The sequence below is a fragment of the Bactrocera latifrons genome, unplaced genomic scaffold (assembly GCF_001853355.1).
Source record: "Bactrocera latifrons isolate USDA-ARS-PBARC rearing strain unplaced genomic scaffold, ASM185335v1 scaffold_53, whole genome shotgun sequence".
In the NCBI taxonomy this organism is placed as follows: Eukaryota; Metazoa; Arthropoda; class Insecta; order Diptera; family Tephritidae; genus Bactrocera; species Bactrocera latifrons.
In genome coordinates this window covers 1045061-1070296 of record NW_017537190.1, presented here as the reverse complement: position 1 = coordinate 1070296, position 25236 = coordinate 1045061, and the positions used below count along the sequence as shown (strand labels likewise).

Here is a 25236-nt window from a genome sequence, read left to right as displayed (position 1 = left end):
GGACATTCCAAGCGAAGCCAGATCATTCTCTACGGGACGGGAATGATGAGGGACTTGTAGAGTTTGGTCTTTGTTCATCGCAAGAGGACTTTACTTCTCAATTGCCTGCTCAGTCCGAAGTAGCACCTATTGTCAAGAGTTAAACGAAATTATCTACGACTTCGAAAGCATGACTGGCAACAGTGACGTGGAAGCCAAGTCGCGAATGCGACGACTGTTTGTTAGATGACAGGAAATATTTTGTCTTGGCCTCGTTCACTACCAGACCCATTTCCTTTGCTTCCTTATCCATTCTGGAGAAAGTAAAACTAACGGCGGGATTGTTGAGGTCAATGATATCTCTATTTGGTTCTGGTTTGGTAGATTGAAGAAATCACACGAAAGGGATTCGCCTTCACTGAAACCTCGTTTGGTATCGAACCACTCTAAGAGGCTCCTCCCCATCCTGACTGAACTTTTGGTATTGCTTAACGTCAGTTTACACAGCCGTGTTATTATTGCGATCAAAAGCAGTTTTGAAATCGACGAAGAGGAGATGCATTCCTCTTTTTAGTTTTCCAAGATTTGGCGCATGGTGAATATCTGGTCAGTTGTTGATTTTCCAAACCTAAAGCTACACTGATAAGGTCCAATCAGTCTGTTGACGGCGCGCTTTAATCTGTCACACAGTAAGCTTGCTAGAACCGTATATAAGATGTTGAGGAATCTTATCCCACGGTAGTTGGCGCAGATTGTAGGGTATCTCTTTTTGTGGATGGGGCAGATCATACTTAAATTCCAATCGTCGGACATGCTATCGTCCTACCACATTTACAAAGAAGCTGATGCATGCTCCTTATCAGTTCTTCGCCGCCATAGAAAATAATAATATACACATCTCACACATTGACCGATAATTTCGGTGAAAAGTTAACACTAAGTTCTTGGGCCCACATATTAGGCACCTAAGTTTTGGTTCGATTTTGTAAATTTTTGTTCATAAGAAGGCATACTTTAAGGGCTCTATTCGTGCAAAGTAGGCGATGTCACCCAGTTTCGCATTTTAACATAGGAATGTCAGTAGAAAGTTATATAGTATATCGAGCTTAGTTTCGGATTTCAACTCGTAGCGTCATCCTTATTATTTATATATGTGTATATAACCCGATGTCTGTCTCGGTTAGTTTTAGGTAATATAAACAACTGTTACATGAACAAAACTATGACAATCTGTAGCAACATGTTGCAAGAGTATAATAAGGGCAATCGTTGAGCGTGACTGTCATACAAGCACTTCCGAGCCAAAGATAACCAATCGCCTTCAAAATAGACTCCACTCAAGCCAATCCAAGCATGTCAACGCTTAATTATATAGTATTTTATATACATTTATTATAAGACTCGGCGAGGATGAACTTCAGTCTTCTGCGCAATTTGGTTCTAAAGATGCGTTTGATCAATGTAGGGTGTTGTAGTTGTAGCTGCGGAAAACATCATTGACGCATTTTTGAAATTGTATAGTGTACTTTTATAAATGATGAATGTAGGTTCCTCAACTGCGTTGTCAAACATCTCTTTTGCGACCCTTACTTGACGTTGCTTTTGCAAAAGACTCAAGTACGAGTTTAGCATTGACACCCTTCATACCCAAAACGTTTTGAGATCCTCTGCTATCTCTCTGATACCAACACGACAATTTAAAACATTTTTTTTTTTTTACATTTTTCGATGTATAGTCATGAACAAAAGTGGACGGACGACTAACATGAGGCAAGTTCCCACTCAGCGGATGGACGGTCGACTAACATGAGGGAAGTTGCCACTGAAATACTTCGTTATAAAGTAGACTCCCCAAAATATTTCTGCAACATTTTTAACGATTGCGTAACTATGACTCCATTGGAAATACAAAATTTAAATCTCCAGCAAACGTGTTAAATTTCTTTCCGTGGTAAAAATTGCCAAACAAATATTTCGAGCAATAAACAAGGAGGTACTAAGCACACACTATTTGAAATATGTTGAACAGACTTCACATACACATAAAAAAGGTTATTACAGTATAGGAAAATAATTTTATCGATTCTATCAAATAGACCAGCACGAGTCTAAATTGAACAGCTGGTATATATGCTACTGTGATGACAATGTGACAATCTTTGGCCTTAAATGAATATCGATAGCGTTGATTTTTGTTATGATTATTGTTGACAGTCCTTGGTCGGACTCGTTTCGTAGACTCGACTGTCATGGGAATATCTCTCAGCTCAACCAACGTGTGTGCTCGTCTCTTACTTTTGAACGAATAAGTCCTATTTATGGTAATAATGAAAAATCTTAATTTTACTTCTGGAATTATAATTTATTTAATGTTTTCTTAGTTTGTTATTAAAATCGACATTTATTTACAAAATTTTGCATATTTTATGTTTATAATTTTATTAATTTTTTTTTTTCCTTTGTTTGATAACAATTTTGTAAAAAAAGTTTCGTTTCTTTTCAAACATCTTTTCTATTAAACAACAGTCTTTTTTATTTAATGCAAATCACTTATATATTTACGTACAATGTGGCTGGGTATGTCATGAGATTGGGATGGAAAAAAAAACAATTTTAAAAACAAACACAAAACGTTAAAAGGACTATTACACAGGATTTCGGTGGAACTAATTATAATAAAACGAATCAAATAATATTTAAATTTGTATCATAGAAATAATTTTCATGTCTGACACTTGTATGCATTAGTAAATATGTGAGTGATAAGTGAGCACCCTTCTAACTAACTAAAACACCTTAAGAGTAAATTATGTATAACGCATGACAGTCTGCTCATTTCACAGTTAACCAGCATGGAATAACAGGAGTATTACTTTATATATGTATGTATGTACACAAAATATAGGATGAACTGTTGGTAGACAGTTACATATATATATCACCAATAATAATTTTTGACTTAAGCACTGATCGATGACTGGCAAATAATTGAGTTTATATACGTTGTGTATGTGTGTGTGTGTAGGTATTAAGGTAGGTACAAGTTTATTTAATTATTTAATTGAAAATGCATTAATTGGATATTAGAGCAAAAACTATCACCTAGAAATGCGAATCACAATTSATAAATTTACGTACATATACACATACTATAACAGTTAACATACAATGCAAATGCAATTCAATTGCTAAATATCAAATTTGTCAAATATTAAAATCAAATGCATATTATACTCGCATACATATGTATTAGGGTTATTGATACACAGAGGAACATTACAATTTGTGCTCATACACTTTGAAGCCGATTGGTTGTTGCATGTTGTTGGGCAAAACTAAAGCGCTAAAAGTAGATATATCACTTATTGACAATTAGGCCATTTGCGCATACGAATAGGCGCTATATCTGCGGCGGCGATAGTACAGCATGAACGTGTAGGAGAGCAATAGCATAAAGCAGATAACTGAACCCAGTATGGCTGTGGTTAGAAAAATATCTGATATTAGCAAATAATACGGCCGCATTGTATTTGTAAAGCTAGGCTTACCCATAGCCAAGCCGATATTAGCCTCATCGTAGGGCATCATCATGGTGCTCAGTCTGCATTCTTTCTCCCAATCCACTGGCAAAATATCTTTGTATATTGTGTGCATTTTTGCCAGTGGACATGACACGCCACAATCGGGTATGCTCAGTAGTGTGGGCTCAGCCGATGTGTTTTTGTAGAATATTGACACAAAAGGTTGATTCTGCTCATCAATGCGCAATTCGAATAGTAAACAAGCTGTATAACCGGGGCTTTTCATCTGAAAATGTAAAATATTTTAAACGGTATAATCAAATTGCGATAAGTCGGAGCAACAAAGCATACTAACATCGTATAATTTGAGTGTGTTCAAAACGTTCGCGACGGTTGTATCGTGTGCACTATAAATCCACACCGCACGATCGGGCTTGAGTGAACCGCGCGCCTTCTCCCCAAAACGTTGTAGCATCTCTTTTATCAGCGGTCCGGCTTTTAAGCGTGCCATGCGGCGCGTATACGTGTTAATCGAAAATGCGAAATCCGCTATGTATGTCATATCGGCGCTGGGGTAGACCTTCTTGGTCCATTCGGGCAGCGTACGGTTGTAGAGTGCCTCAATGAAAAATGTATTATTCATACGTTGTATAGCCTCCAAGGTGTCCACTTTGCGACCCGAATACTTGGTTAAGTAGTCAAATAAATATTKATAGCGTTGATTTAGCTGTTGGAAGGTAATCGAATTTAAAAGTGCTGAGCGCGCATAATCGTAGGCGGGACAAGACACTTTACCAGCCAACTCCTAAGAGATAAGGAAGGAACAATTGGTAAACTTCAATAAAAAACACTTGCAATTAAAAAAAGTGTGTAAGCACCTTATCGTCCCGCTCGGGTTTGGAATGCACYGGTATCGGTTGCCAAGCTATATCTTTATTCCAAACCTCATCACCTATTGGCGGATACAGTCCGGCCAAATTTGATAGCGCACTCGCCAGCGTGCGATCGACATCGGTTGAGCGCACATAAATCTCATTCTCCGAGTAGGTTTCATTTAATAGCRTATTATAGCGTTGACGTAACCATTTACCAAGCTGATAGTGCTGGTTTTTCCCCGTCTGCAATTGGAAAAAGCAAAAACGCATTAGTTTGAAGTATAATGTAATAATTTTAATATTAAAATCTATATGCATTTGTAAATTATATACTATGCATATATTACGGTGTCAAATATCTCCCTTTCGCCTTTTTGTCTTTTGAATTTTGCGACTATGTATAAAGCGCTACGGAGCATGTATCTGGCAATACTACACATCTTTSAAAGGTCTTGACATAACCTGAAAAATGGATCACATACGACAATATCAAGCGAAAACGGTCGTGGTCGAAGGCCGGTGAATCGTCCCATACAGTGGCCAAGCCGGGATTGACGGCCAGGAAGGTTTTGTTGTGTGTTTGGTGGGATTGGAAGGGAATCATCCACTATGAGCTGCTCCCATATGGTCAGACGCTTAATTCTACCATTTACTGTAAACAACTGGACTGCTTGAAGCAGGCGATCGACCAGAAGCGTCTAGAATTAGCCAACAGGAAGGATGTAGTGTTCCACGAGGACAACGTTAGATAACACACACTTCGTTGATGACTCGTCAGAAGCTACGGGAGTTCGAATGGGAGGCTTTATCGCATCCACCATATAGCCCGGACCTAGCGCCAAGTGATTACCACTTATTACCACTGTTCCAGTCCATGGCGAACGCCCTTGTTGGTGTAAAATTGAACTCAAAAGAGGCTTGTGAAAAGTGGCTGTCCGAGTTCTTCGCAAATAAGGAGGGGGCTTCTACTAGGGGGCTATTATGAAGTTGCCGTCTAGATGGAAACAGATTATCGAACGAAACGGCGCATATTTGAACTAAATGCGATCAATGTAACACTCTTTATAAAGCATTGTTATTMACAAGTTATTTGACACCCTTATATAAAAAATAAAATAAGTTGAAGTTTGATAGAAATACGAAAAGACTTTTTCGACTACCCTATATTTATATACTATATACTGGGTGTTAAAAAATWTTTCGCATAAAATTTGCCACCTGATCAGAGTATAAAAACGCAGTTTTATATAAAAAAAAATTAATTCACTCAAATATTTAATGTTTTGATGATATTTTAATGACTTTCTACTCAAAAGAGTAATAAACTTGTAGAAAATTTTCGAAAATATATTGTAAATATTCAATATAAAACAACAGAATACAGCTGCTAAACTCAAATCGCAAACTATGMGACATATTTTCTTTATTTAGGTGAAAAATACAGTCGCAAAGAAAACAAAATAAGTAAATAAATATGATAGATAGATGTTGAATAATATAACGGTTATCTATTTATATACCTTATAATGGAAAACTTTTTGCAAAATCGCTATAGACAGGGGTATTGAAAGGGGTATAGAAAGAGTTACATGTGTTTGTACTTTTTTATCACTTTAATAATGAAACATCAATTTTTCATATGAATTCGCTTCTGTACGTGCTATATGCAGATATGATAACATAACGTCACCTAAAATGCAACACAACGTATCATCAAAAAAAAAGAAAATGGCTGTGAGATATAACAACCACTATAACACATTTTATAGTATAAACAAAACTCCAACTTTGTTTCAATTTGAGTGTCTTCTATCATATTGTTTTTTCTTCGCCTTAACTTATGAAAAGTGATGTTACGTTATTTTGCATTTTATGTGACGATAGATAACTTTATAATCAACAACAAAGTTAAGCAGTCGAATTCAATAGCAGAGAGTGATGTTTTACTCTCTATTTGAGTCAGTTTATCTGTTATATGCCACTTGTTTGTTTTATTCGCCAGTTTCAAAGTTGCGATAGCTAACAATATCAGAATATAGAATCATTTAACTTTAGGGGCAATATCAAATATGCCAAAACTTTTTAATCTAAACGTACTATATACCTAAATTAAAATTTTATATAGAGAAATCGATAATGAAAGTTTTTTCTTGTTGTAAATACAGAAAACATATCTTTCAACAAATTTGGAATAAAGCTCTTGAGTTCACATTCCTTGACCAGTCCAGTCCGGTTTATTCCAGTTACCGATCGACTAACGTGGGAACGGTTTAAAAATGTATATTTAACCAAGTTAAAAATAAAGTTTTGTGGTTTTATTGCAAGCTCAAGTAAAATTACAGTTATCAAACAAAATTTGTGTACTTGAAAAATAAAACGCGATAGAAATGAAAATTATCATTACTTTACTTTATGGCCATAAATTAATTGATTCCTTTTTGTTGCCGTTATCTGCCATTGTACGAAGCAAGGCTTAATCTTCAATAAATATACATATGTACATTTCATAAATAGCAATTGTGTTACATTTCTTTAGGCCTCAAAATATGAAATATACATTGTTTTCAGCTGACCATTGTTTGCCGATTTTTAGCGTCACGTGACTTATCAGTTTACAAGAAACGCGAAGAAAATATTTTTGAAAGTACTATTTGCTGATCTTATTGTTACGTACGCAAGCCTGTTCTTGTTTGTACGAGTATTTACCATTAATAAATATGCATGTGTAAAAAGCCCCTATAGGAAATTGCAGTAACACAAATACTTCGTATTATGGATTGGAATGCGATTTGAATGCGAAGACGTTATTGGCAATAAAATAATATACAAGATTAAGCTTGGGGAGTAATTTTGAAAATGTTTGATACAAATATTGAATAAATTTAAAAAAAAAATTAAATTTCTATTTGATATTTTGCTCAAAAATTTAAATAATAGGTAATATATCTATATATTTATTTGAATTGTAATCACATGAATATTATTATTTACGAATTGTTTTGACTTTTAAAATAATTGAGATATAAACTATTTATGTTTCAAGTTAGAACAAACTGAACAGAGTGAGCTAAATTTTACTAAAACCGGTGCAGGAAGTATTTAGGAGTTTACCTCGAACAAAACGTGRAACGTAATTTTTTTCTATATGGAAAGTTCAAAAATTATAAATTAAGGGGTCAGTAGTGTAATCTTCTTTGTGTCTTCTTTTTTTTCATTTTCTGTTCTCTTATACCCTTAGAATTAATGTAGAAACCCCCTATAGTATTGAAAGGACCAAAAATAATAATACCGCTCGACGTTTCGAGCGCTCGGAGTGCACACCTCAAACTTTAAACGCGTTTTTCTCAAAACACACTATTTTAAACTTATTTGCTTAATTTTTTTTAAATGACAATGTTATGGCAAAACTTATGTAAAAGACATGGGGAAATATTAAAAAAAAAACAACGTTAATTACTTTTTTATTTACCAACATTTTTTCATGATTCTAGTAGGGAAGATAACCATTCACGTACTTTTTAAGAATAAATTGGGTTGTTGTGTTTCAGATGATCCAAACATGAGAAATTGTATCCACCAGTGAAAAAACGCATCTCATTCACCCAGCCATTTCTCCGAAAGATTTCATCAAAAAATTCTGAAAAAATTTGTTTATATACTCCACGACATACCTCATGATATGTCAAAAAAACTGACCTTAATAAAAAAATATAGTTTTACTGATATTTTTACTCAAATTTCAGCTCTTCTAAATTACAGCAGCTTTTATTTGAGCTGAAAAATCGTGCGCTAATGCTTACCACAATTTTAAGTGTAAATAATTTAACTTAATTTCATACATTTATATTATAAAAATAAATTGATTTTTATTTTTATTTTATTTTTTTTTTGCACCTTATCAATTCAAATTTTTCCTACAGGGTATCAACCATAATCGCCTGCATAAATTTCGGCGTTTTTGCTGTCAGCAGTCAAACTCGTGCGTACCAAATACTCGTGCATACAAATGTGTTGCTTGTAATGTAACTGTAAGCAATTCGAAGCGGCAAACATTTGACCGACAAATATTATAATGGAAATAGTAATAAGACTCTATTTATATACACTAAAGTATGTACACAAGAAGCTTTGTTTGTKCTCATTAGAGTGAAATTAACGCCACTGATTGTTGGCTACAAATATGTTCATATGACAATACTGGGCGGCTAAATGCGGCGGAATTGTGCCGCAACAACAACAAGAACGCTATATGCGCGCTCTTAGTTCAATACTTAATGGCATTTATTGTAAGCAATAATGTAGGAATATGCATTGAAGTCCATCGACAATATTAGTCATTTATTAATAGGAATTGTGAGCCAATAAGCACTTCTCGATTATTATAGGCATATAAATATAAGCATACAAACATACATACATGCCTACAAATAAATATACACACATATATACATATATATATATATATATGGTATATATAGCCTCATATAGGCTCTTACTAGAAATACTACTAACAACAGCAGCGCATAGCTGTGAATTTCGTTAACAAACGGAGGTAATTGAACTTAAGTAATTACGAAACGCTAGCTGCACTGAAAATCATTAAAAATGAATAATAAATGATTTCTCAATAGAAAATATACATATGTATATACTACTACCAGCATTATCAGCTGAAAATGTACTAATTAATGAACTGACTGAGAKTAAAGTACGCAACAACATGAATAAAATAATTGAAGTTTTCAAATAGGTCAAAGTTTTTGTTGAAAAAAATTTATATTTGAAATCAAGGCACATTAAGAAAATTACACAGCAAAAAAGAATATCAAAATTATTACTTTGATTTTTTTTTTTTTTTGGTCCCTTACATACCATAACTTAAAAATATTAAAAACATGAAATTAAAAAAAAATGTAAATTATAAATCGAATACCGTTAAATAACTAATAACATGATTATAATTTTCTTATATAAAAACAGCTGGAAATACTTTTGTTGACAAAAGACAGATCACCCTAAGTCAAAACGACAGCTACCACTCTACAAATATATATCTTTACTTAGAGATAAAATGGTCACACGTGCGAACACAATACCTAAAGATACTTACATACATATAGAAGTATATTTATATAAAAAGAAAACATATGTTTCACATACATATACATTAGACATTCTGAATAAAACCTTGCCAGAGGGGCTATGGGTTTAAGAATGGTTTCCAGCCAGCAAGTTTAGAGGCGAAATTCATAAGAGATTATAAAAATTTATTCGTCAGTTTTTTAGATATACGACTGAAATTTGAAACTTAGATGTTTTGTGATATTGTATTGATCATTTGTCGAAATCAGCCAGATCAGTCAACTATATTACATATCTAACATATCACCGATTATTCAGATTTTTTAAACTTCGCCTTAAAAATCTATCTCATAACCGGTTTTAGACCCATGGTCTCTTAGGAAAAGTTGTTCAGAATGATCCGTAGAACATTTCTGCATACGCCATTTAATAGAAAAAAAAATCTACCCGCTCTAATGTACATTGGTATTTATGTATATTCAAAGTCTGTATGAATGTATGTACATATGTATATTTAATATTTAAGAATGTTAATTCTTTTTTGATCATAACCGTTTTCTTAGTGAGCGTTGTTGGTATAAATTTTTATACCCTGAACGGAGTATAAGTTCAGTTTGCCACGAAGTTAGTAACAGCCAGAAGAAAACATCGAATACCATTTGAAGTTAATGTATATATAAAAGATCAGGAGACGAGTCTGACCAAGTCGATTCACTGTCTAAATCTCTCTCCATCGGTCTGTATATACGCGAACTAGCCCGTTAGTTCTTCAGATATCCATCTGAAATGTTTGCACATGTTCCTAACAAAAAGATAGTAATTTGTCGGGACCGACGATATTGGAATATTAAAAAATAAAACTGTCGATCGGTTTATGGATCAATCAAAATCAAGTTATTGTATGGGGAACTTTTTTAGTTGACGAGATATCTTTATGAAATTTGGCATGGTAATTTCCCGAGGAAATTGTTCAGATCGGTTTACTAAATCGGACCGATTAAAGTCATGTAGTTGCTAGCAGAAATGCACCCGCGAATTGTATTATAGCTTCGATGCAGCTGAAGTTAACGTTTTTTTTTATGTTTTTATTAAACTTTCAACGTCACAATAAAGCAAAAAAGTTCAAAACAAGTCTTAAAAAATTTAAATAGTGAAAAAAATAACGAATGAAATTACTGAAGGTTAGTAAAACTGAACATAACCTAAATATAAAAGAATTCATTAAAACATTTGAGTAAGTAAATATGCGCTTTTTTATTATATGCACCGAAATGAATACATTGTATAACCTCATTTTCCAAAATTTTGTATAATTTTCATAATTCTACTGAACTTAAACTTAAAAACTTTACGTTTGYTCTTACGTACTTACGTACGTTTACGCACATACATAGTATGTATGTGTATGTATTAACATAAATATTTACATATCTGTTCGTACATTCGTTATTACTTTCGGATTCAACGATAGACAATTTCGTATGACGCCTGCATTGCAGTAAATTAGAGAAAGTCTGACAAAACGTTTACACTGTCTAGCACACAATTTAATTATTAAGCATTTTTTATACTTCATAAATCACATGATAAGGGATTACAAATGATAAATAAGTAAAAATATAAATTTTTGTTGATAATCGAGTATACAGGTTGCAAGAGTATCTTTGAGCGATTTTTTAATGAATAGCCTTGTAATTCTGATAGAAACATATATAAATTTTTTTTGTCATAAATAAAAAAAAATTAATAAAAATATTTTACAAAAACAAATTACCCGATTTTACCGCTAAGTATCGATTTTTTTCCTTCCAGAAGTTCTAAAAAATTTGGTTTGCGGAAAAGTCTCTCGGCTTTGCCAGGTAAAAACATTCAGTTAACGATATACATATGTATATTCAGATGAGCCAGCACCGAGTTATGAAAGGCAACGCAATTCAACATTTTTTCGAGACACTCCATAGTCATTGCCGTATTTTTTTTAATATTTCACCATGCAAACTTAACACTAATTTTTAAATATTATTCTCTAATGAACCATTGGTTTCAAGTAATAACTTTCTTCAAGTGTTTCATAAAAAAAAAGTATAACTATATTTTGTTTTACTTCTCCCTTATGCGAAGTGCAACGCTTGCCAATACAGGTCAGCTGCCATATGGTTGCTTCACTAAATTTACAAACACTCAGCATATGCTAACCTGACCCATTCATGCAAATATAAGAAACTTAATTATAGCACTAACGAAGTAATAAAAAAAATTATGATTTTCGCACTTACATTTGTGAGTTCACCCCAGCCGACCGGCCAGTACTCGCGATTCTTCCACGGATCTGTTGGGTATGGTTCAATTGGCGTGCGGTCGCCGTGTCGGAAGAGCTGCAAAAGTGCACAAACAAACAAAAAAGTTAATTATTAAAAATGCGCGCGTATTGGGTATTGTTGGTCATTAACCAGGCATCTGTTGACCGATAAATGCTCATACAACCAAATTATACGCGGAGTACACACTTACCACATGCGAGAATATTAATTTTCCCTTCAAAGCAACTGGCAACGGATTGTTAAGTCCACGTTGCCCACCGCTTTGTGGTAGTGTTGTTGGCAGCTCCAAGTCCGCCAAAGTTAGTGAAGCACAACACAAAGTGAAGAACACGAAGACGAAGAATAGCTGCCTGTATTGGAGCAACCGCAGCGGCTTAAAAATATTTAGTGATTTTGGCATGTCGTTCGCAGGTGTGCAATGTTGTTTTTCTTGTTTATTTTATGTCTTTTGTTTTGCGCGTATTTCCGCTTCTTGTTCAGCTTTTAGCCCGCAACAACCAACTTGTTTTACGGCAAGTTATAAAATAATCGTATATTTATTCGCGCGTTTCACAAAAACTCAACGCAAAAGCATATGTTGAAGTTAGAAAATAAATAAATGAATATATATGTTTGTATGTGTGTGTGGGTGTAGGTAGGGCGATTCGTGATATTCGCTTTGCTCATTTATTTTAGTATCTTGTCGCAGTGGTTTGTCAATGCGCTATGTTCCCGTTTCCTGCTCGCTCGCTTGCTTGCATATGGTTCACTGTCTCTACTCAAGTGTCCAATTGGGAGGCTCGTTTACACACTTTGTTCAATGTTTAGACATTTATTTGTGACTTTTGTGTTTGTGGCCTTCTTCGTTGGATAGCGCACAGTCACTAATTGCGATTTTATAAATTTAGCTGCAATTCAATATTCTGCATTTGCATGCAACTGTGTATGTATGTTTGCTGTTGTTGTTGCCTTCGTCACCTTCTTCGACTTCTTCGAGTACCCGTTGGCCTTTGTTTGTTTGTTAACGCGATTTTTTATTTGTTATTTTGCGTTCACTTCAACAAAGCACTCTCATAAAGCAATTTTGTACCGTCGTCGTTGCTTTTTTGCATTTGAATCTTGCCCATTATTTCAATAAAGCCATAAAGTATATGTGTAAAAATTTACAAAATCACTAAATAATGAAGTAATCATCAATTCCCTTGTTGTGGCAGTGCGCCGAGTCAAAACAGTTTGTTACTTTGACACCGAACACGACGACAGCAACTGTGCGAAGATTCGCAGTCGCAATAATTCAACAGACTCGCGGTAGAGCAAAGAGTGAGTTTATGCGTTGCGAAAAAATCGCTCCAAAGCGCTTTCGCCACTGCTCAGTGACAGCTAAACAACTGATAAAAGCTTTGAAATAATCTTTGACAAATATCAAAATTTTTTTTTGTTGTTTCGTTAAATTCGTTTTGACGGCTGGCTAGGTATAGTCACCACACCGTGTTTTCAAACAAAAATACAGAGAGCATTGCACTGCAGTGCTACCGCTGTGCATTTGGCAGCATGCGTGCATATTGTACATATCGATATGAGTACAGTGAGTGACTTCGACGTAAGAGAGTGTGCACATTTTGGAAAGAGAGAGCTGAATTCTATAACTGAGTGTTGTTGTAGGGGAAGTACAGGTTAACATTTCGTTATTTAATACAAAGCGATTTATGAAATTAATTAATTATAACAGCGATTTGTTCAGGATTGATATACCTGTATAACAGTACAGTTATACCTAGATTTGCAAATGTTGCACCTATTGTACTCATTTAAAACAAATTTTATATTATAATTGCCACAAATGTTTATAGAATTTAAATATGCGCTTAAAAGATGCAACACAAAGTTAAGAACTTTGAAATTAACTGCAAAGTAGCTTAATTATATTTAGAGAAAAATTAAAACAGATTTCTTTATAACTAACAATGATAATAAAACATTAATTAAAAAATTAATTTTAAAAAATTATAAAGAATCGAAAAAGATTATTATAATATATTTATGTATGAAAAACAAAAAAAGAAGAAAAAAAATTTAAATACGTTAAAAAATTTTTAAAAATTAATAAAATAAAATAATTTAAAAAAAAACAAAAGGCAATTGTAAAAAAATTTCAAATTACAAAAGAAATTACAAAAAACACATAATAACAGTGTTATAAAAAATTAAAAAATAGATATAAAAATTAAGAAAAAAAGTTGAAAAATTAAAAAAAAAATTAAGAAAAAAATTTAAAAAAAACATATTTTCAAGAATAAGCCATGTGCATGACTCTTTAGTTGAAGAACTAAACTGTCTGTTCCAACGACAGGCAATCTACGTAACCGGAAAAGACCCGGACTTTTTATCCATTTAAGGACGGCCGGCATAATTCCAGCGCTACAACAACATCAACTCTTCTAGTTTAAAATGATGCAGCACCATTTATTTTCTTTATATCAAAAACGCATAAGCACATAAAGGCTTACCTTGTTAGTTGTACAGAACCGATTCGTCATTCGTTAATTTTGTTGCGAACTTCTGGTTTAAGCATTTTTAATGCAAAGTATAATAACAGTACTGAAAGTATATTTTATTTTACATAAAAAATTAACTGTTTCTTTATTGAATTATATTGCATAAAATTCTGTACTATAACTAAAGCAAAATTTTAAATAGATATGTGCGAAAAACAAAAACATATTTGCAATAACTTGTGTATTTTCATTGTTGTTGTTTATTTATATACAAACTGAAGTATATTTATTTCAATTGAAAATAAATAAACACATCTATATTCGGTCAGGTAAATGTATTATTAATACCTTTCACACATAGAAGCTGTTACGCTACTTTATGTACGGCGTGATTGTAGGTTAATCTTGTTTAAAATCTTCTTGCCATTTGCAATTAAATTTTATTCAGTGTAGTTGAAAAAATGATCGGCGCAATTTGTCTGTAAATTTGTAATTTTCCTATTTAATTATTTTGTTCTATACTTAGAATATGCTATGTTCTTTACATTTGATAGTTAGTATATACAAAATATTGACGACCTTGCGTTGCTTATATACTAATATTTGTTGATTGTTAATTATTATAAAACCGAAGTTGTTTACATGACTCCGTGAAATTTAGTTTGTTTTCGAATCACACATTAACTTTTAGCAGCAAAGTTTTCGCTTACATACATATGTGCACTCGTTATGAATTGACTATTCATATAGTTAGTCTAACTGTAATACACGAATTCCACATAATCTACTCAAATAAACGGATTGGTGAACTCGCTTACTAGGTGTTATTTTCAGAAACGTTGATAGGGCATCGCATTTTGACGTGGGCCATTGCTGTATGTAAGAGAAATCGTAAAATAACTTTTAAATATAATAACAAATATTTAGGTCAAAAATATTTAAAACTATTTAGATATTATATTTTAACAAGCTAAACTATTTTCCGTAGCCATTTTACGTTATATTGTTTATTCACATTATGCATATAAGGAGAAACACACATTTATACAAATCACCAGCTTTTCGTTCGTTTTCCATGGCTTTTAAAACAACTTTCAACAGATATCTTATTTATTGTATTGTTTCTTTAAAAAAATTGATCTCAATAAAATCTTACCGTTGATTTCCACCACCTCGACCGGCACGCGCAGCTCCTCCGTGGCCGCCGAATCCTAAATTTCGATGCGCTCCAAGTGGCGGGAAATTACTACTGTAATTATTCTGCGCAGAAAATCTTTCATTGTTACCTCCATCATCACGCCTAAATCCGCCACTTTTTGCATTGCCATCACCTTGGCCATTGCCAAAACTGCCATGAAATCCACTACGTGACGGCATATTATTTCCATAGCTAAAACAATAGAAATTAAGCATTTTTAAAATTAAGCTTTTAGATGTTTTTCATTCTAAACCTCACAATCTAACTCACCCATCTGAACCGTTGTTATTTCTTCGACTGAAAAGACCATCGGTGGAGTTATTTGATGGGCCAGCATTATTTTGCATTCCACTTCCACGAAATGAACCAATAGAATTACCACCAGCAAAAGCAGTATTGCCATTACCGAAACGTTGACCACCACCACCACCACGTCCGCTCATAGGTAAGGCGAAACCTCTTCTATCCTGACCCTGACCTCCAAAACCTTTATTACCGCCATAACCGCCTCCAGAATTGTTGCCATATCCCTCGGTGTCATTGAAATTGTTCATGCCACCAAAATGACTGTTCCCATCAAAAGTTTGTTTGTCCCAGTTATGGAAATTTTGCTGCCCACCGTCACTTACTCCACGATCGAAACCTCTAGAGCCGCTGGCATTGCCACTATTAAAGTTGCCTCTTTGATTACCACCAAACATTCCGCTTGCGTCAGTCGAAATTCCTGCCGGACCATCATTTCTTCGATTATAAGGCATGTTACGTTGTGGCTTGAAGTGATCATTACGTATAGTACCGCTACCTTGATTAAATTTATTTTTTGGTGCGCCACGTCCGGAATTATTACCAAAGTTTTGCCTATTATTGCCACCATCATTTATATCACTATCCCTTCCTCCTGGTCTGCCACCACGATTTCCTGGTCCGGAATTCCTACCGCCTTGACATAGATAAATTTATATAAAGGTTAATAAATGCAATAATCAATACATTAAATATCCCAATTTTACCTCCGGCACGTGCTGCACCGCGTGACCTTATATTTCCCACTCGTCCATTGTCCGCATTTGCTTTCCTATCTTTCGGCCGACCCAGCTCTACAACAATCATTTGTCCTTTGAATTCGGAGGCATGTAGTGCAGTAATCGCTGTGTTGGCCATTTCTTTTGTTTCCATGTGCACAAATCCACACCGATTCATAACATCACATTCCACCACAACACCATAATCTTCAAATAAACGTCGTAATTCCTCAGGTTTTGTGCCGGGCGGGAGATTACCCACAAATATTTTTGTCTAAAAATCCGAAATTTGTTAAAAGAAAAAAATTATAGACATGAACGTCATTGCACAAGTAAAATAATTATTCAACGTTGCGTAAAGATTCACAAAAATGTGCGCTGATATACTTACCGCCATTTCGGTGGGTTGTTGAGATATTTGTTTAGATTTCAAAGTGTTTTTGTTTTGGGCCTTTATTACTTTTCAATATTAGCGTTTTTCACCTGTATACGCAGCCAAAACTTCTCTTAATAAATGATTAACAAAAAATGCCGCTAGAAAATTGTGAAAATGGCGAAGAAAGAAAAATAAAATAGTGCCACATAATTTTAATGGTAACAGCGTTGCCATCAGTTCTATGTAACAAAGATTAAAAATAAATTATAAACGGGGACGTTCGGGTTTGGCAATTCACTCCCGGAACACATAGAGCGAGACAGACTGCTAGCAGAGATCTGTCAAATACACACGTTCTTACGGACACAGTTATGTAGTTGTGCAGCTGTCTCAATAACTGTGTCCTTAAGATTAATATGTGTGTGTTGTGGCGATCTATGTGTTGCGGGCGTCAAACTGCAATAACATTAGTAAATAATTTTTGAGATAAATTAAGTCAAGCGAATACAATTTGGTAGACTTCATTATTGAAAAGCTCTTCGTATCAATGGAATTCGTCACGAACGTCTACACAGGGTGCAACCTAAGCAAAAACTTATTTTGATAATAATTTATTATGAGTCTTTAATTATTTTCAGACTTTATTTAGTTTATTGTATTACTAAAGAAACTCTTAAGTATTAAATAAAACAAACATAATTAAACAACTTAAATAAATGGGTGCCATAAGTAATTGTTGGCAACATTACTGTGAAGAAGAAAAGGGAGAAAATGTACAGTAAAGTAAAGAATACCAAAAGTAAACAAACAAATTTATAAACAATTGTATAAAATGTATGCTGCAGCCGACGAAGAATATTTTTGTAATTATAATAGTAGTAACAATACTGAAAGTATTTTACCAACAGTGGAACTGATGGTCAACTTTCGTTTGGATGGTGAACGTATGAAGAAGCCTTGCATTATGTGTGCCGAGAAGATTGCATTCAAAGGGTTGCTTGTATGTTTTAAAATATCGAAAACAATTATTTTTTTCAACAAAAATATATCAATTACAGCAATTACGGTTGACGGAGAAAAGTGATCAACGCCGCATGTACATTACAACGGTGGATGGGTGTTCATTCAATGAATTGAAGCAAGATCAGTCATTGCATGTAACATTTGCTGGTTTCATAGAGAATCTGGCAAGAATGCTTCAAGACTGTAGATCGGGAAAGCTTGAGTTAGCATTGGTACAAAAACAGTGCAACGCTGCAGATGAATCCATCGGCTATCAGTTACAATTTATTGAAATGCGTAGTTTTAAGAATCTTATCCATTTATGTCTACCTAGTCGTATTGCCCCCTTAAATGTTGTACTATTCTATATGAGCAGCAGGTTTGATGTCATACAGGTAATATGATATTTTTATTATTTGATTGCTAAAGTTTGCTAAATCTATATTTCTTACTTATTAGAAACGAAATCAGTCACAAGAAAATCAAATACAGGCCTTGCAACAGGAAGTCGACATGCATTTGCGCACTATTGACCAGTTAAATGCTGAAAATGGGAAGCTGAAGGAGAATTTGATAGATAACTCAAGAAATTTAAATCAACGCCACTCCGAAGAGTTGAAACATTTGCAAGAAAATTTGCGTAAAGCAGCGGAACAGAAACACATCGAAAATGAACGTAGCCAAAATAAAATTACAGCATTACAATTGCAAATAGATAAGCTAATATCTGACAAAAATAGTATGCAAGCAGAAAAAATGTAAGTTATAAATTTGACATTAACTGAAAACAGACAATTTATATATTTTACTTAAAAAAATCTGTCTTAATCATTATCAATGTTTATATTATAGTAAAGAGCAAAAACACATTGAGATTGTAAAGGAAGAATTATCTAGCGCTAAAACACACAATTCAACGCTAAAAGAACAAATTGAAAGGTTGCACGTAGAAATATCAACTTTAAAGAATACCGAACGCAAAAACGAGATGCATTTAGTGGATGCTCGAAATCATATTGCAGAGCTTCAAGAAAAAATTAAAAAATATGACAAAGCCAAGGTAATATATAAAGTGATATATTTGAAAATTTTTAATAATTAGCCTGTTTCGTTAGGCTGATGTAAACGCCGAACTTGAGGCGGAGAAGAAAATTTCACAAACAAAACGAAAAGCACTCGAAATGGCCGCAGAAGAAATATCTAAGGCAAATGAGATCATTTTAAAACAAACACAAGAACTTATAAAACTCAAAAATACTGTTAGTTGGCGAACCGAGGTTGCGCTTCAACAGGAGAAAGCAATCGGAGATAAGGATAAACTACTGCAATTGCGGGAAAAAGAATTGGCGCAAGCACGGGCTACTATCGAAGCTTTGCGCGAAGAAATACCACAGCAACTGGATTCTATGCGAAAATTTGCTAATACACTGGAACGAAAGTATAGTGAACGTAAGTTGTCATATTTGCTGTATTTTGCTTTCATAAACAAGTATTTTTTCAGAAATCAATGCATTGCGCGAGAAATTAAGTTCAAATGGAAAAGAGAATATACCACAACATGTATCAGCCACACCACTGACCTCTAGCCGTCGCAAATGATCGACCATTTCTTTTTGCAATTTAAAACCCACCGTAATTTTATACAAGTTCTGTTATTTGATGAAATTTTATATAATAAATAAAAAAAAACAAAATTTATATTTGAAATACTAACTAGTCATCGTCGCCCACAACGGTCTCACCAGCGTGCGCTGTGCCAACATTAACCGCTTGAAAGAATTCTTGGTCGGACTGGTTTTTCTTCAATCGTTCTCTTATTAACTCTGCAATTGCTTTTTGAGTTCGCCGTTCCAACCGTTCTAATTTTTTTGCCACATCACGTTTTAAATCCCAGTCAGGTTTTCTAGGCGCTAAATTTGCTATATCAATTTCGTCAATAACCATGGGTTGTCGCAAAAGTTCGAGTTGATCTTCCACAGCTTTCTCAATGTCACCAGATGGTTCTTGTTCTAAAATTTCACCTTCAGTATTTTTATTTTGAGGTTTATAACTTCTGAAAACGGGCCTGCACAAATAAAACTTATTAATGTACGTCATTTTAGTAAGTTAAGCCATTTAGAAAAAATTTGCATACCTAGGGAGTTTCTCTGCTCCTTCGCTGTTTGTGTCTTTATCAGTTTTATTCGCTTTCTCTCGCAATTGCCGCAAACGTTCCTTACGCTTTAGAGACTCTTCTGATAATTTACCTAATTTATTTTCGTCGATTTCCATGGTTTGTCAATTAAAATGCGAAAACAAAAAAATGTGTTAAACAAAATAATAATAAATTGTTTATACTGACATTTACAAGCACACCAGTGCTGCCAAATTAGAACATAAAGAAACTGTTCTCACTCTGATGCTGCCAATTTTTGCACAGTTGTACTGTTTTTTTAAAGTAATAAAATTCGGTCAATTTGGTTGAGTTCTTGTTGCGATTTGCGCTCAAGTTTATTTTCATAAGAGAGATATAAATGGTTATTAAAAATGAAATATCACAGCTTGTGGCTTTTTGTTATATTTCTTTGTGCCTGTTACAATAATCAATTCGTGCAGAGCACACATGATGAAGATAGCTGGATCGAACCCGATGCTTGGAGGCGTGAAGAATATCTTCAAAATCCACAACAGAGCAAAAATAAATATCAAAGTGATGAATCCTGGGAAGACTCGAAATGCCCCGTATGTAAGAACGATAACCATAGTGAAGAAGACGTCGCACTGATGTATTATAAAAGACTCATTGCGTACTTATTTAATAGCGACTTTTTCAAGGTGGGTCATTAATCACACAAATATTTGGTAGTTACAGATATAGATGTAAGTAGATGATGACATCATAGCCCCACACACTAGCCGGCTTTTAGTTCATGCACATGTGTTACAGTTTATGCACATTTTTCGTTTAATCAATTGTATTTTTATATCTTCTTATTTAGCAAGATGACTTAACTGGAGAATTCACTCGTTCATTAATATTAACTGCTCTGCCAGCTCAGTTAGAACAGCTCAAAAACTTAAATGACCCGCGCGATTTGGATATGATTTTATCAAAAATTCTGTTAAATACAAGAGTGCCTATTCAAATGCAAGCAAATGGTAAAAGTGTTTTTGCCCTTATTTGGGAAATCATCAAGGATTTGGGACAGTTATTGAAAATTTCCGAGGTGAGTGAGCTTATCGTCTCATATCCTACATATTGATATGGTTATAAAGTCTCCATATGGAATGCTGTTTGTTATTTTAGATTTTAAGTGAAATTGTATATTCACTCGAGAAATAGAAAAGCATATAACATTAAATGTCTCATGTTTATTTCGTTTATTTTCAAGGTTCAATTTTTATTAGGAGCTGCTGGTTTACTACTGATTGGTTGGCATTGTCATCGAAAATATAGCATCGGTATTATTGCAATGATTGTCGGAGCCGTTGTGTGCTTTGGATATTTCCACACGTATTTGGAATGTAATCGCGTAAGTATTTCATATTTTCATCGTTCATCTCAATAACTAATTATCGAAAACTTATAGAAATTGGAAGCTGAACGTTTATTAGAAATGCTTGCACGTCATGAGCAGTTAGCAGCGCAAGAACCCCGATGGTACACGCCCATCGTAAACTTTTTTACTTTCAGCGAGCAACAGGCCCAAAAGACCAAAAAGGAATATATCAAGTTTGTATTCGTTTATTAATTGTACATTATTGGTATTAACTATATTTTTAACTAGACAAGCCAGTCAACTAAATTTGAACTTCTGTCGACCCGATCATGTGTTTCTTCTGTACGCCAATGACTTGTTCTTAAAGCAACTAACATTTCTAATAGACAAATCTATTGAAACAATGGAAACACTCCGAAGTAATTGCCTACTTTATTACGCTACGCACAATCATTAAAAAAAAGTATTCATAATTGTAATTACAGACACTTTGAGCTTTCCATTCAACTATATCGCCGGCGGAATGCTAGTATTCCTTATAGGCTATATTGTAAAATTGACATTCAAGTATATCCTAAGTCCACGTGCTTGGTACGGCGTATGGCAACAACATGAGTATGCAACGCATCGCGGTGGCCTCCCTGCAAGCACAGGTACGGCACTTCATGAAGATCGTATTTCTGGTGAAAATTTAAGAATACTTTTGAACGCCATTAGCGGCGCGACGTCGTCAAACCAGATTTCGATCAGCAATACAACCGCCACGGCGTCTTTAACACAAGCAATCGAGCAGGGTTCAGGCGTGCAGGAAATACTGGCGTCATTAGAAAACGGTAGCGCTGATACAGCCTCTGACTCTTCAATGTCCGAGAAGTTAGCGAAATCAAAGGAAAATTCGCCACAGAAGCAAACAGATGAAACCGTTAACAATAATGCAACAGCAAAGCAGCAGGATGTGTCGAAGAGTGATGAGAAAGCACATGAGGTAAAGTTTGAAGACGTATCGGATAAGGAAGCGTAACGAGCGTAGTACTGCTAACATTTATTTTTATATTATAATATCATTTATTTATTTATTTTAATTTATCACTTTTCCATAGAAATAGTAGCGCTGTGTGTGTACAATGCAACGGGCGGTTCAGATCCTCCCAGTTGAAAAGGTTGGTCACATCCCTCAATTGTGGCAAATGTATACTTTGAATAAGCAAAATAAAAAACGCATACGCATATACAACAAACAATGCAACACAACGCTTATTGGTTTACAATTAAACGCAATCTTGTTGTACACCATTTCAAAATGCAAAAGCGAAACTCGTTAAATGTTATTTTATTTTAACTTAGAGAGTAAAGTACGTTATTAATGTTCTAAGATACAAACAAGCAACTAGTAATTATGGCAGGTAACAAAGGGATATGGATTGAAAATAATACTGTTAAATTTTACTTTTTTTTAAATATATTTCTGCACAATAATTGTAAACAATAATTAAAAAAACAACATTAAAAGATCTTCAATTGGCTTGCGACCAAAAAGCAAATATGTTTGTGTGTATTAATTACTTTTTGGAATATTTTGCTGTGCTAAAATGCAAATACGAGTATGTTTGTGTATATTAACTACCTTTCTGAATATTTTGCTGTGCTGAATAGCTATTGCAATGAAATAGCAAAAATGCGTTAATTATTTTTAATTGGATTATTGGGTTTTTATTTCAACTATTATTTTTAAAGTTGTTTGTTACAATATATATTATATAAGTATAATATATATAAATACATATGTATGATATAATTTTGTTTATTTTTTTAATCGTATTTGTGTAAAGCTATGTCTAGCATTTGTGTGTAGTATGTTTAAGTTTATTATTATTAGCTCAAACAAGTACAATACATACCATCATTCTCGCTTACTGCTATTGGTCACTGCATACATATGTATATCTTGTAATCATGTATAAGTGTCGACTCTTAATGTTATATATTTGCTACGTATAAGTTATGTTTAACTTAATTAATTGTTTGAGTACTTAAATTCGAAATTTCGAAATAAACAGCTAATATGCTGAAATTTTTTTATCTCTGTACAGCAGCTTTAGAAAAAAATTGTGTATTATATATGTATGTGAATGTGCTAGTATTGTATCTATATATACTAAAGCGCACTTGTTTTGTACATTTGCAAAATTTACTTAACAAAATGAATATGCATAAGTAACATGAAGTGCGGTTAACTCAAAGTAAACGCATAAAGTAGCTATATAAATATTTAAAATTTGTTATGTAATCAGTTTTTTATCGAAAAATATATTAAACATACATACAAATATATTAAACATAAGATGTCAAAGTTTGTCATTAGTATTTGCATTTTTGTTTTTGTTATTTTATCTGTCTGTTTTGTCGTCTATTACGTTAACGCTACATAATACGCTTTTATTTATAATCTATATAATTTTTTGTTTGTTTTAATACATGAATTTGTATATATATATATATATAATTTACGCAATTCATAAGTATAAACTAAGTTTCTATTTATTCGTTGTATTTTTACAAAAACACTATGTAATGACGACGTCGGTCATCGGCACATTTGACCGCTTCGAGTTTAACTATTTTGTTGCTTGATCAACATAATTGTAACATAACTGCAYACAAAGCTGCCTTTACATTGCATTGCGACATTTTTAAGTAATTTCAATTCTTTACGTAAACATTAAGCAAATTTATAAACCATTTTTTTTCGCCAGACGCCTGCGCATACAGTATAAGTAGTTACTATCATATACATACATATTTATTTACATATTTGAACCAACTAGACACAGCTTTTGCCAAGCAGTTTACGAATTTGTTTAAATTTCTTGTGACAGTGATGATTGTAAAGCGTATTTGTTAAAAATGAAAAGTTTAAAGAAAATAAATGACACAAACCGAAAACCTTGACTCTTTAATTACGCAAATTCGAATATATTTTTTAATAATTTTATGCTAGCTGGTTTCGAAGAGCGGTTGTAAACAACAGTTACTGGTCTTCGATATATCATTTGAARGCTTAGCTCCCCTCATTTTTTACCAAAATGTCGACCGCATGCTAAATTCAAAAAAAGTGCAAGCTTATAAATAGCACGAAATTTTGCATGATGAATTTCAAGGCCGTAACTCAAATGACCTTAGAGAATATTTTTGTAAATGTATCAGAATAATTTGCATGTATTACAGAATTCTGAGGTAAATATTAACAAAATTACAACTCAAACATTAAAAGCAGCATTTTAAGTAACTTTATTTTAGTATCGAAAATTTTGTAATATTTAGTTAAATGTTTTAATGAAACTAATAAAATTAAATAAAGAAACAAAAAAACAAATGCATCGATTTTTAAAAGAAATGTTTATGCTGAGTTGAGATATTAGTATTCGTTGCATTGGCATCAGGGTTGCAAATTGGGGAATAGAAATTAAATTTTTATTTGTTAATCACAATGCTGGGATTAAAAATAAATTTAAAAAATTTTTTTTTTAATTAAAAATTTGATTTTCAATTGTTAAATTATGATGTTGAGATTAAAAATTAAAATATTATTATTATTAAAACTATTTTTTAATACCGATGTTTTATTTTTTTTAATTCGGTATGTGGGATTAATTTTTTTTATATTTTTATTACCGTATTTGGTATTACGAAAACCAATTTTATTTGTTGTTAATTCAATTACTTTTTTAATGCATTATTTGCCATCCTGATGGACATAACCTCGAAATAAGTATAAAATGGTAATAATAAAAAAGTTTAAATCGAAATAAGGATTTCAACTTAAAATTATATAACTTTTCAAAGATGCGGAAGGCATTTCCACTCTCTCAGCCGCAAAAAAGAATTAACACCGTATTTTTTTTTTAAA

General features: G+C 33.3%; 5 protein-coding genes across 7 annotated transcripts; 2 read left to right on the top strand and 3 right to left on the bottom strand.

Moving 5' to 3' along the window:
• Nucleotides 1-2471: 2471 nt before the first annotated feature.
• LOC108974137 (prostatic acid phosphatase) lies at nt 2472-13181 on the bottom strand. The gene is made up of 6 exons (XM_018941802.1): nt 11969-13181; nt 11734-11832; nt 4379-4618; nt 3856-4305; nt 3528-3786; nt 2472-3458 (listed from the first exon to the last, which is right to left on the bottom strand). The coding sequence occupies exons 1-6, from the start codon at nt 12176-12178 to the stop codon at nt 3352-3354; spliced, it is 1365 nt and encodes a 454-aa protein (XP_018797347.1). The 5' UTR covers nt 12179-13181; the 3' UTR covers nt 2472-3351.
• A 1545-nt stretch (nt 13182-14726) lies between these two features.
• Nucleotides 14727-17018, bottom strand: LOC108974104 (heterogeneous nuclear ribonucleoprotein A1). Its single transcript, XM_018941740.1, has 5 exons — nt 16864-17018; nt 16461-16746; nt 15721-16390; nt 15409-15642; nt 14727-15125 (listed from the first exon to the last, which is right to left on the bottom strand). The coding sequence occupies exons 1-5, from the start codon at nt 16867-16869 to the stop codon at nt 15083-15085; spliced, it is 1239 nt and encodes a 412-aa protein (XP_018797285.1). The 5' UTR covers nt 16870-17018; the 3' UTR covers nt 14727-15082.
• Nucleotides 17019-17510: 492 nt separating this feature from the next.
• Nucleotides 17511-19557, top strand: LOC108974154 (spindle assembly abnormal protein 6 homolog). Its single transcript, XM_018941837.1, has 6 exons — nt 17511-17848; nt 17907-18245; nt 18310-18608; nt 18703-18910; nt 18966-19299; nt 19352-19557. The coding sequence occupies exons 1-6, from the start codon at nt 17681-17683 to the stop codon at nt 19447-19449; spliced, it is 1446 nt and encodes a 481-aa protein (XP_018797382.1). The 5' UTR covers nt 17511-17680; the 3' UTR covers nt 19450-19557.
• LOC108974155 (coiled-coil domain-containing protein 12) lies at nt 19484-20202 on the bottom strand. Its single transcript, XM_018941838.1, has 2 exons — nt 19985-20202; nt 19484-19915 (listed from the first exon to the last, which is right to left on the bottom strand). The coding sequence occupies exons 1-2, from the start codon at nt 20119-20121 to the stop codon at nt 19564-19566; spliced, it is 489 nt and encodes a 162-aa protein (XP_018797383.1). The 5' UTR covers nt 20122-20202; the 3' UTR covers nt 19484-19563.
• Nucleotides 20203-20289: 87 nt separating this feature from the next.
• LOC108974153 lies at nt 20290-22567 on the top strand. Of its 3 annotated transcripts, none has more exons than XM_018941835.1 (7): nt 20290-20664; nt 20829-21056; nt 21222-21362; nt 21420-21562; nt 21618-21748; nt 21815-22314; nt 22430-22567. In XM_018941835.1, exons 1-7 carry the CDS (start codon nt 20377-20379, stop codon nt 22433-22435), a joined length of 1437 nt encoding a protein of 478 aa, XP_018797380.1. In that variant the 5' UTR covers nt 20290-20376; the 3' UTR covers nt 22436-22567. The 3 variants fall into 3 exon arrangements, with proteins under 3 accessions (XP_018797380.1, XP_018797381.1, XP_018797379.1); XM_018941836.1 differs by lacking the exon at nt 22430-22567 and having other exon boundaries at nt 21815-21982; nt 22047-22194; XM_018941834.1 differs by having other exon boundaries at nt 21815-22567.
• Nucleotides 22568-25236: the final 2669 nt, after the last annotated feature.

Coding starts and splice junctions, on each gene's coding strand:
- LOC108974154 (XM_018941837.1), top strand. CDS start 17,681: ATGTATGCTGCAGCCGACGAAGAATATTTTTGTAATTATAATAGTAGT. Junction 18,246..18,309: donor GCAGGTTTGATGTCATACAG/GTAATATGATAT, acceptor CTTACTTATTAG/AAACGAAATCAGTCACAAGA. Junction 18,911..18,965: donor AAAAATATGACAAAGCCAAG/GTAATATATAAA, acceptor CTGTTTCGTTAG/GCTGATGTAAACGCCGAACT.
- LOC108974153 (XM_018941834.1), top strand. CDS start 20,377: ATGAAATATCACAGCTTGTGGCTTTTTGTTATATTTCTTTGTGCCTGT. Junction 21,563..21,617: donor ACCAAAAAGGAATATATCAA/GTTTGTATTCGT, acceptor ATTTTTAACTAG/ACAAGCCAGTCAACTAAATT. Junction 21,749..21,814: donor AACAATGGAAACACTCCGAA/GTAATTGCCTAC, acceptor TTGTAATTACAG/ACACTTTGAGCTTTCCATTC.
- LOC108974155 (XM_018941838.1), bottom strand. CDS start 20,121: ATGGAAATCGACGAAAATAAATTAGGTAAATTATCAGAAGAGTCTCTA. Junction 19,916..19,984: donor GGAGCAGAGAAACTCCCTAG/GTATGCAAATTT, acceptor TTATTTGTGCAG/GCCCGTTTTCAGAAGTTATA.
- LOC108974104 (XM_018941740.1), bottom strand. Junction 15,643..15,720: donor AATAACAACGGTTCAGATGG/GTGAGTTAGATT, acceptor CTATTGTTTTAG/CTATGGAAATAATATGCCGT. Junction 15,126..15,408: donor CGAGGTGGTGGAAATCAACG/GTAAGATTTTAT, acceptor TCTTACATACAG/CAATGGCCCACGTCAAAATG.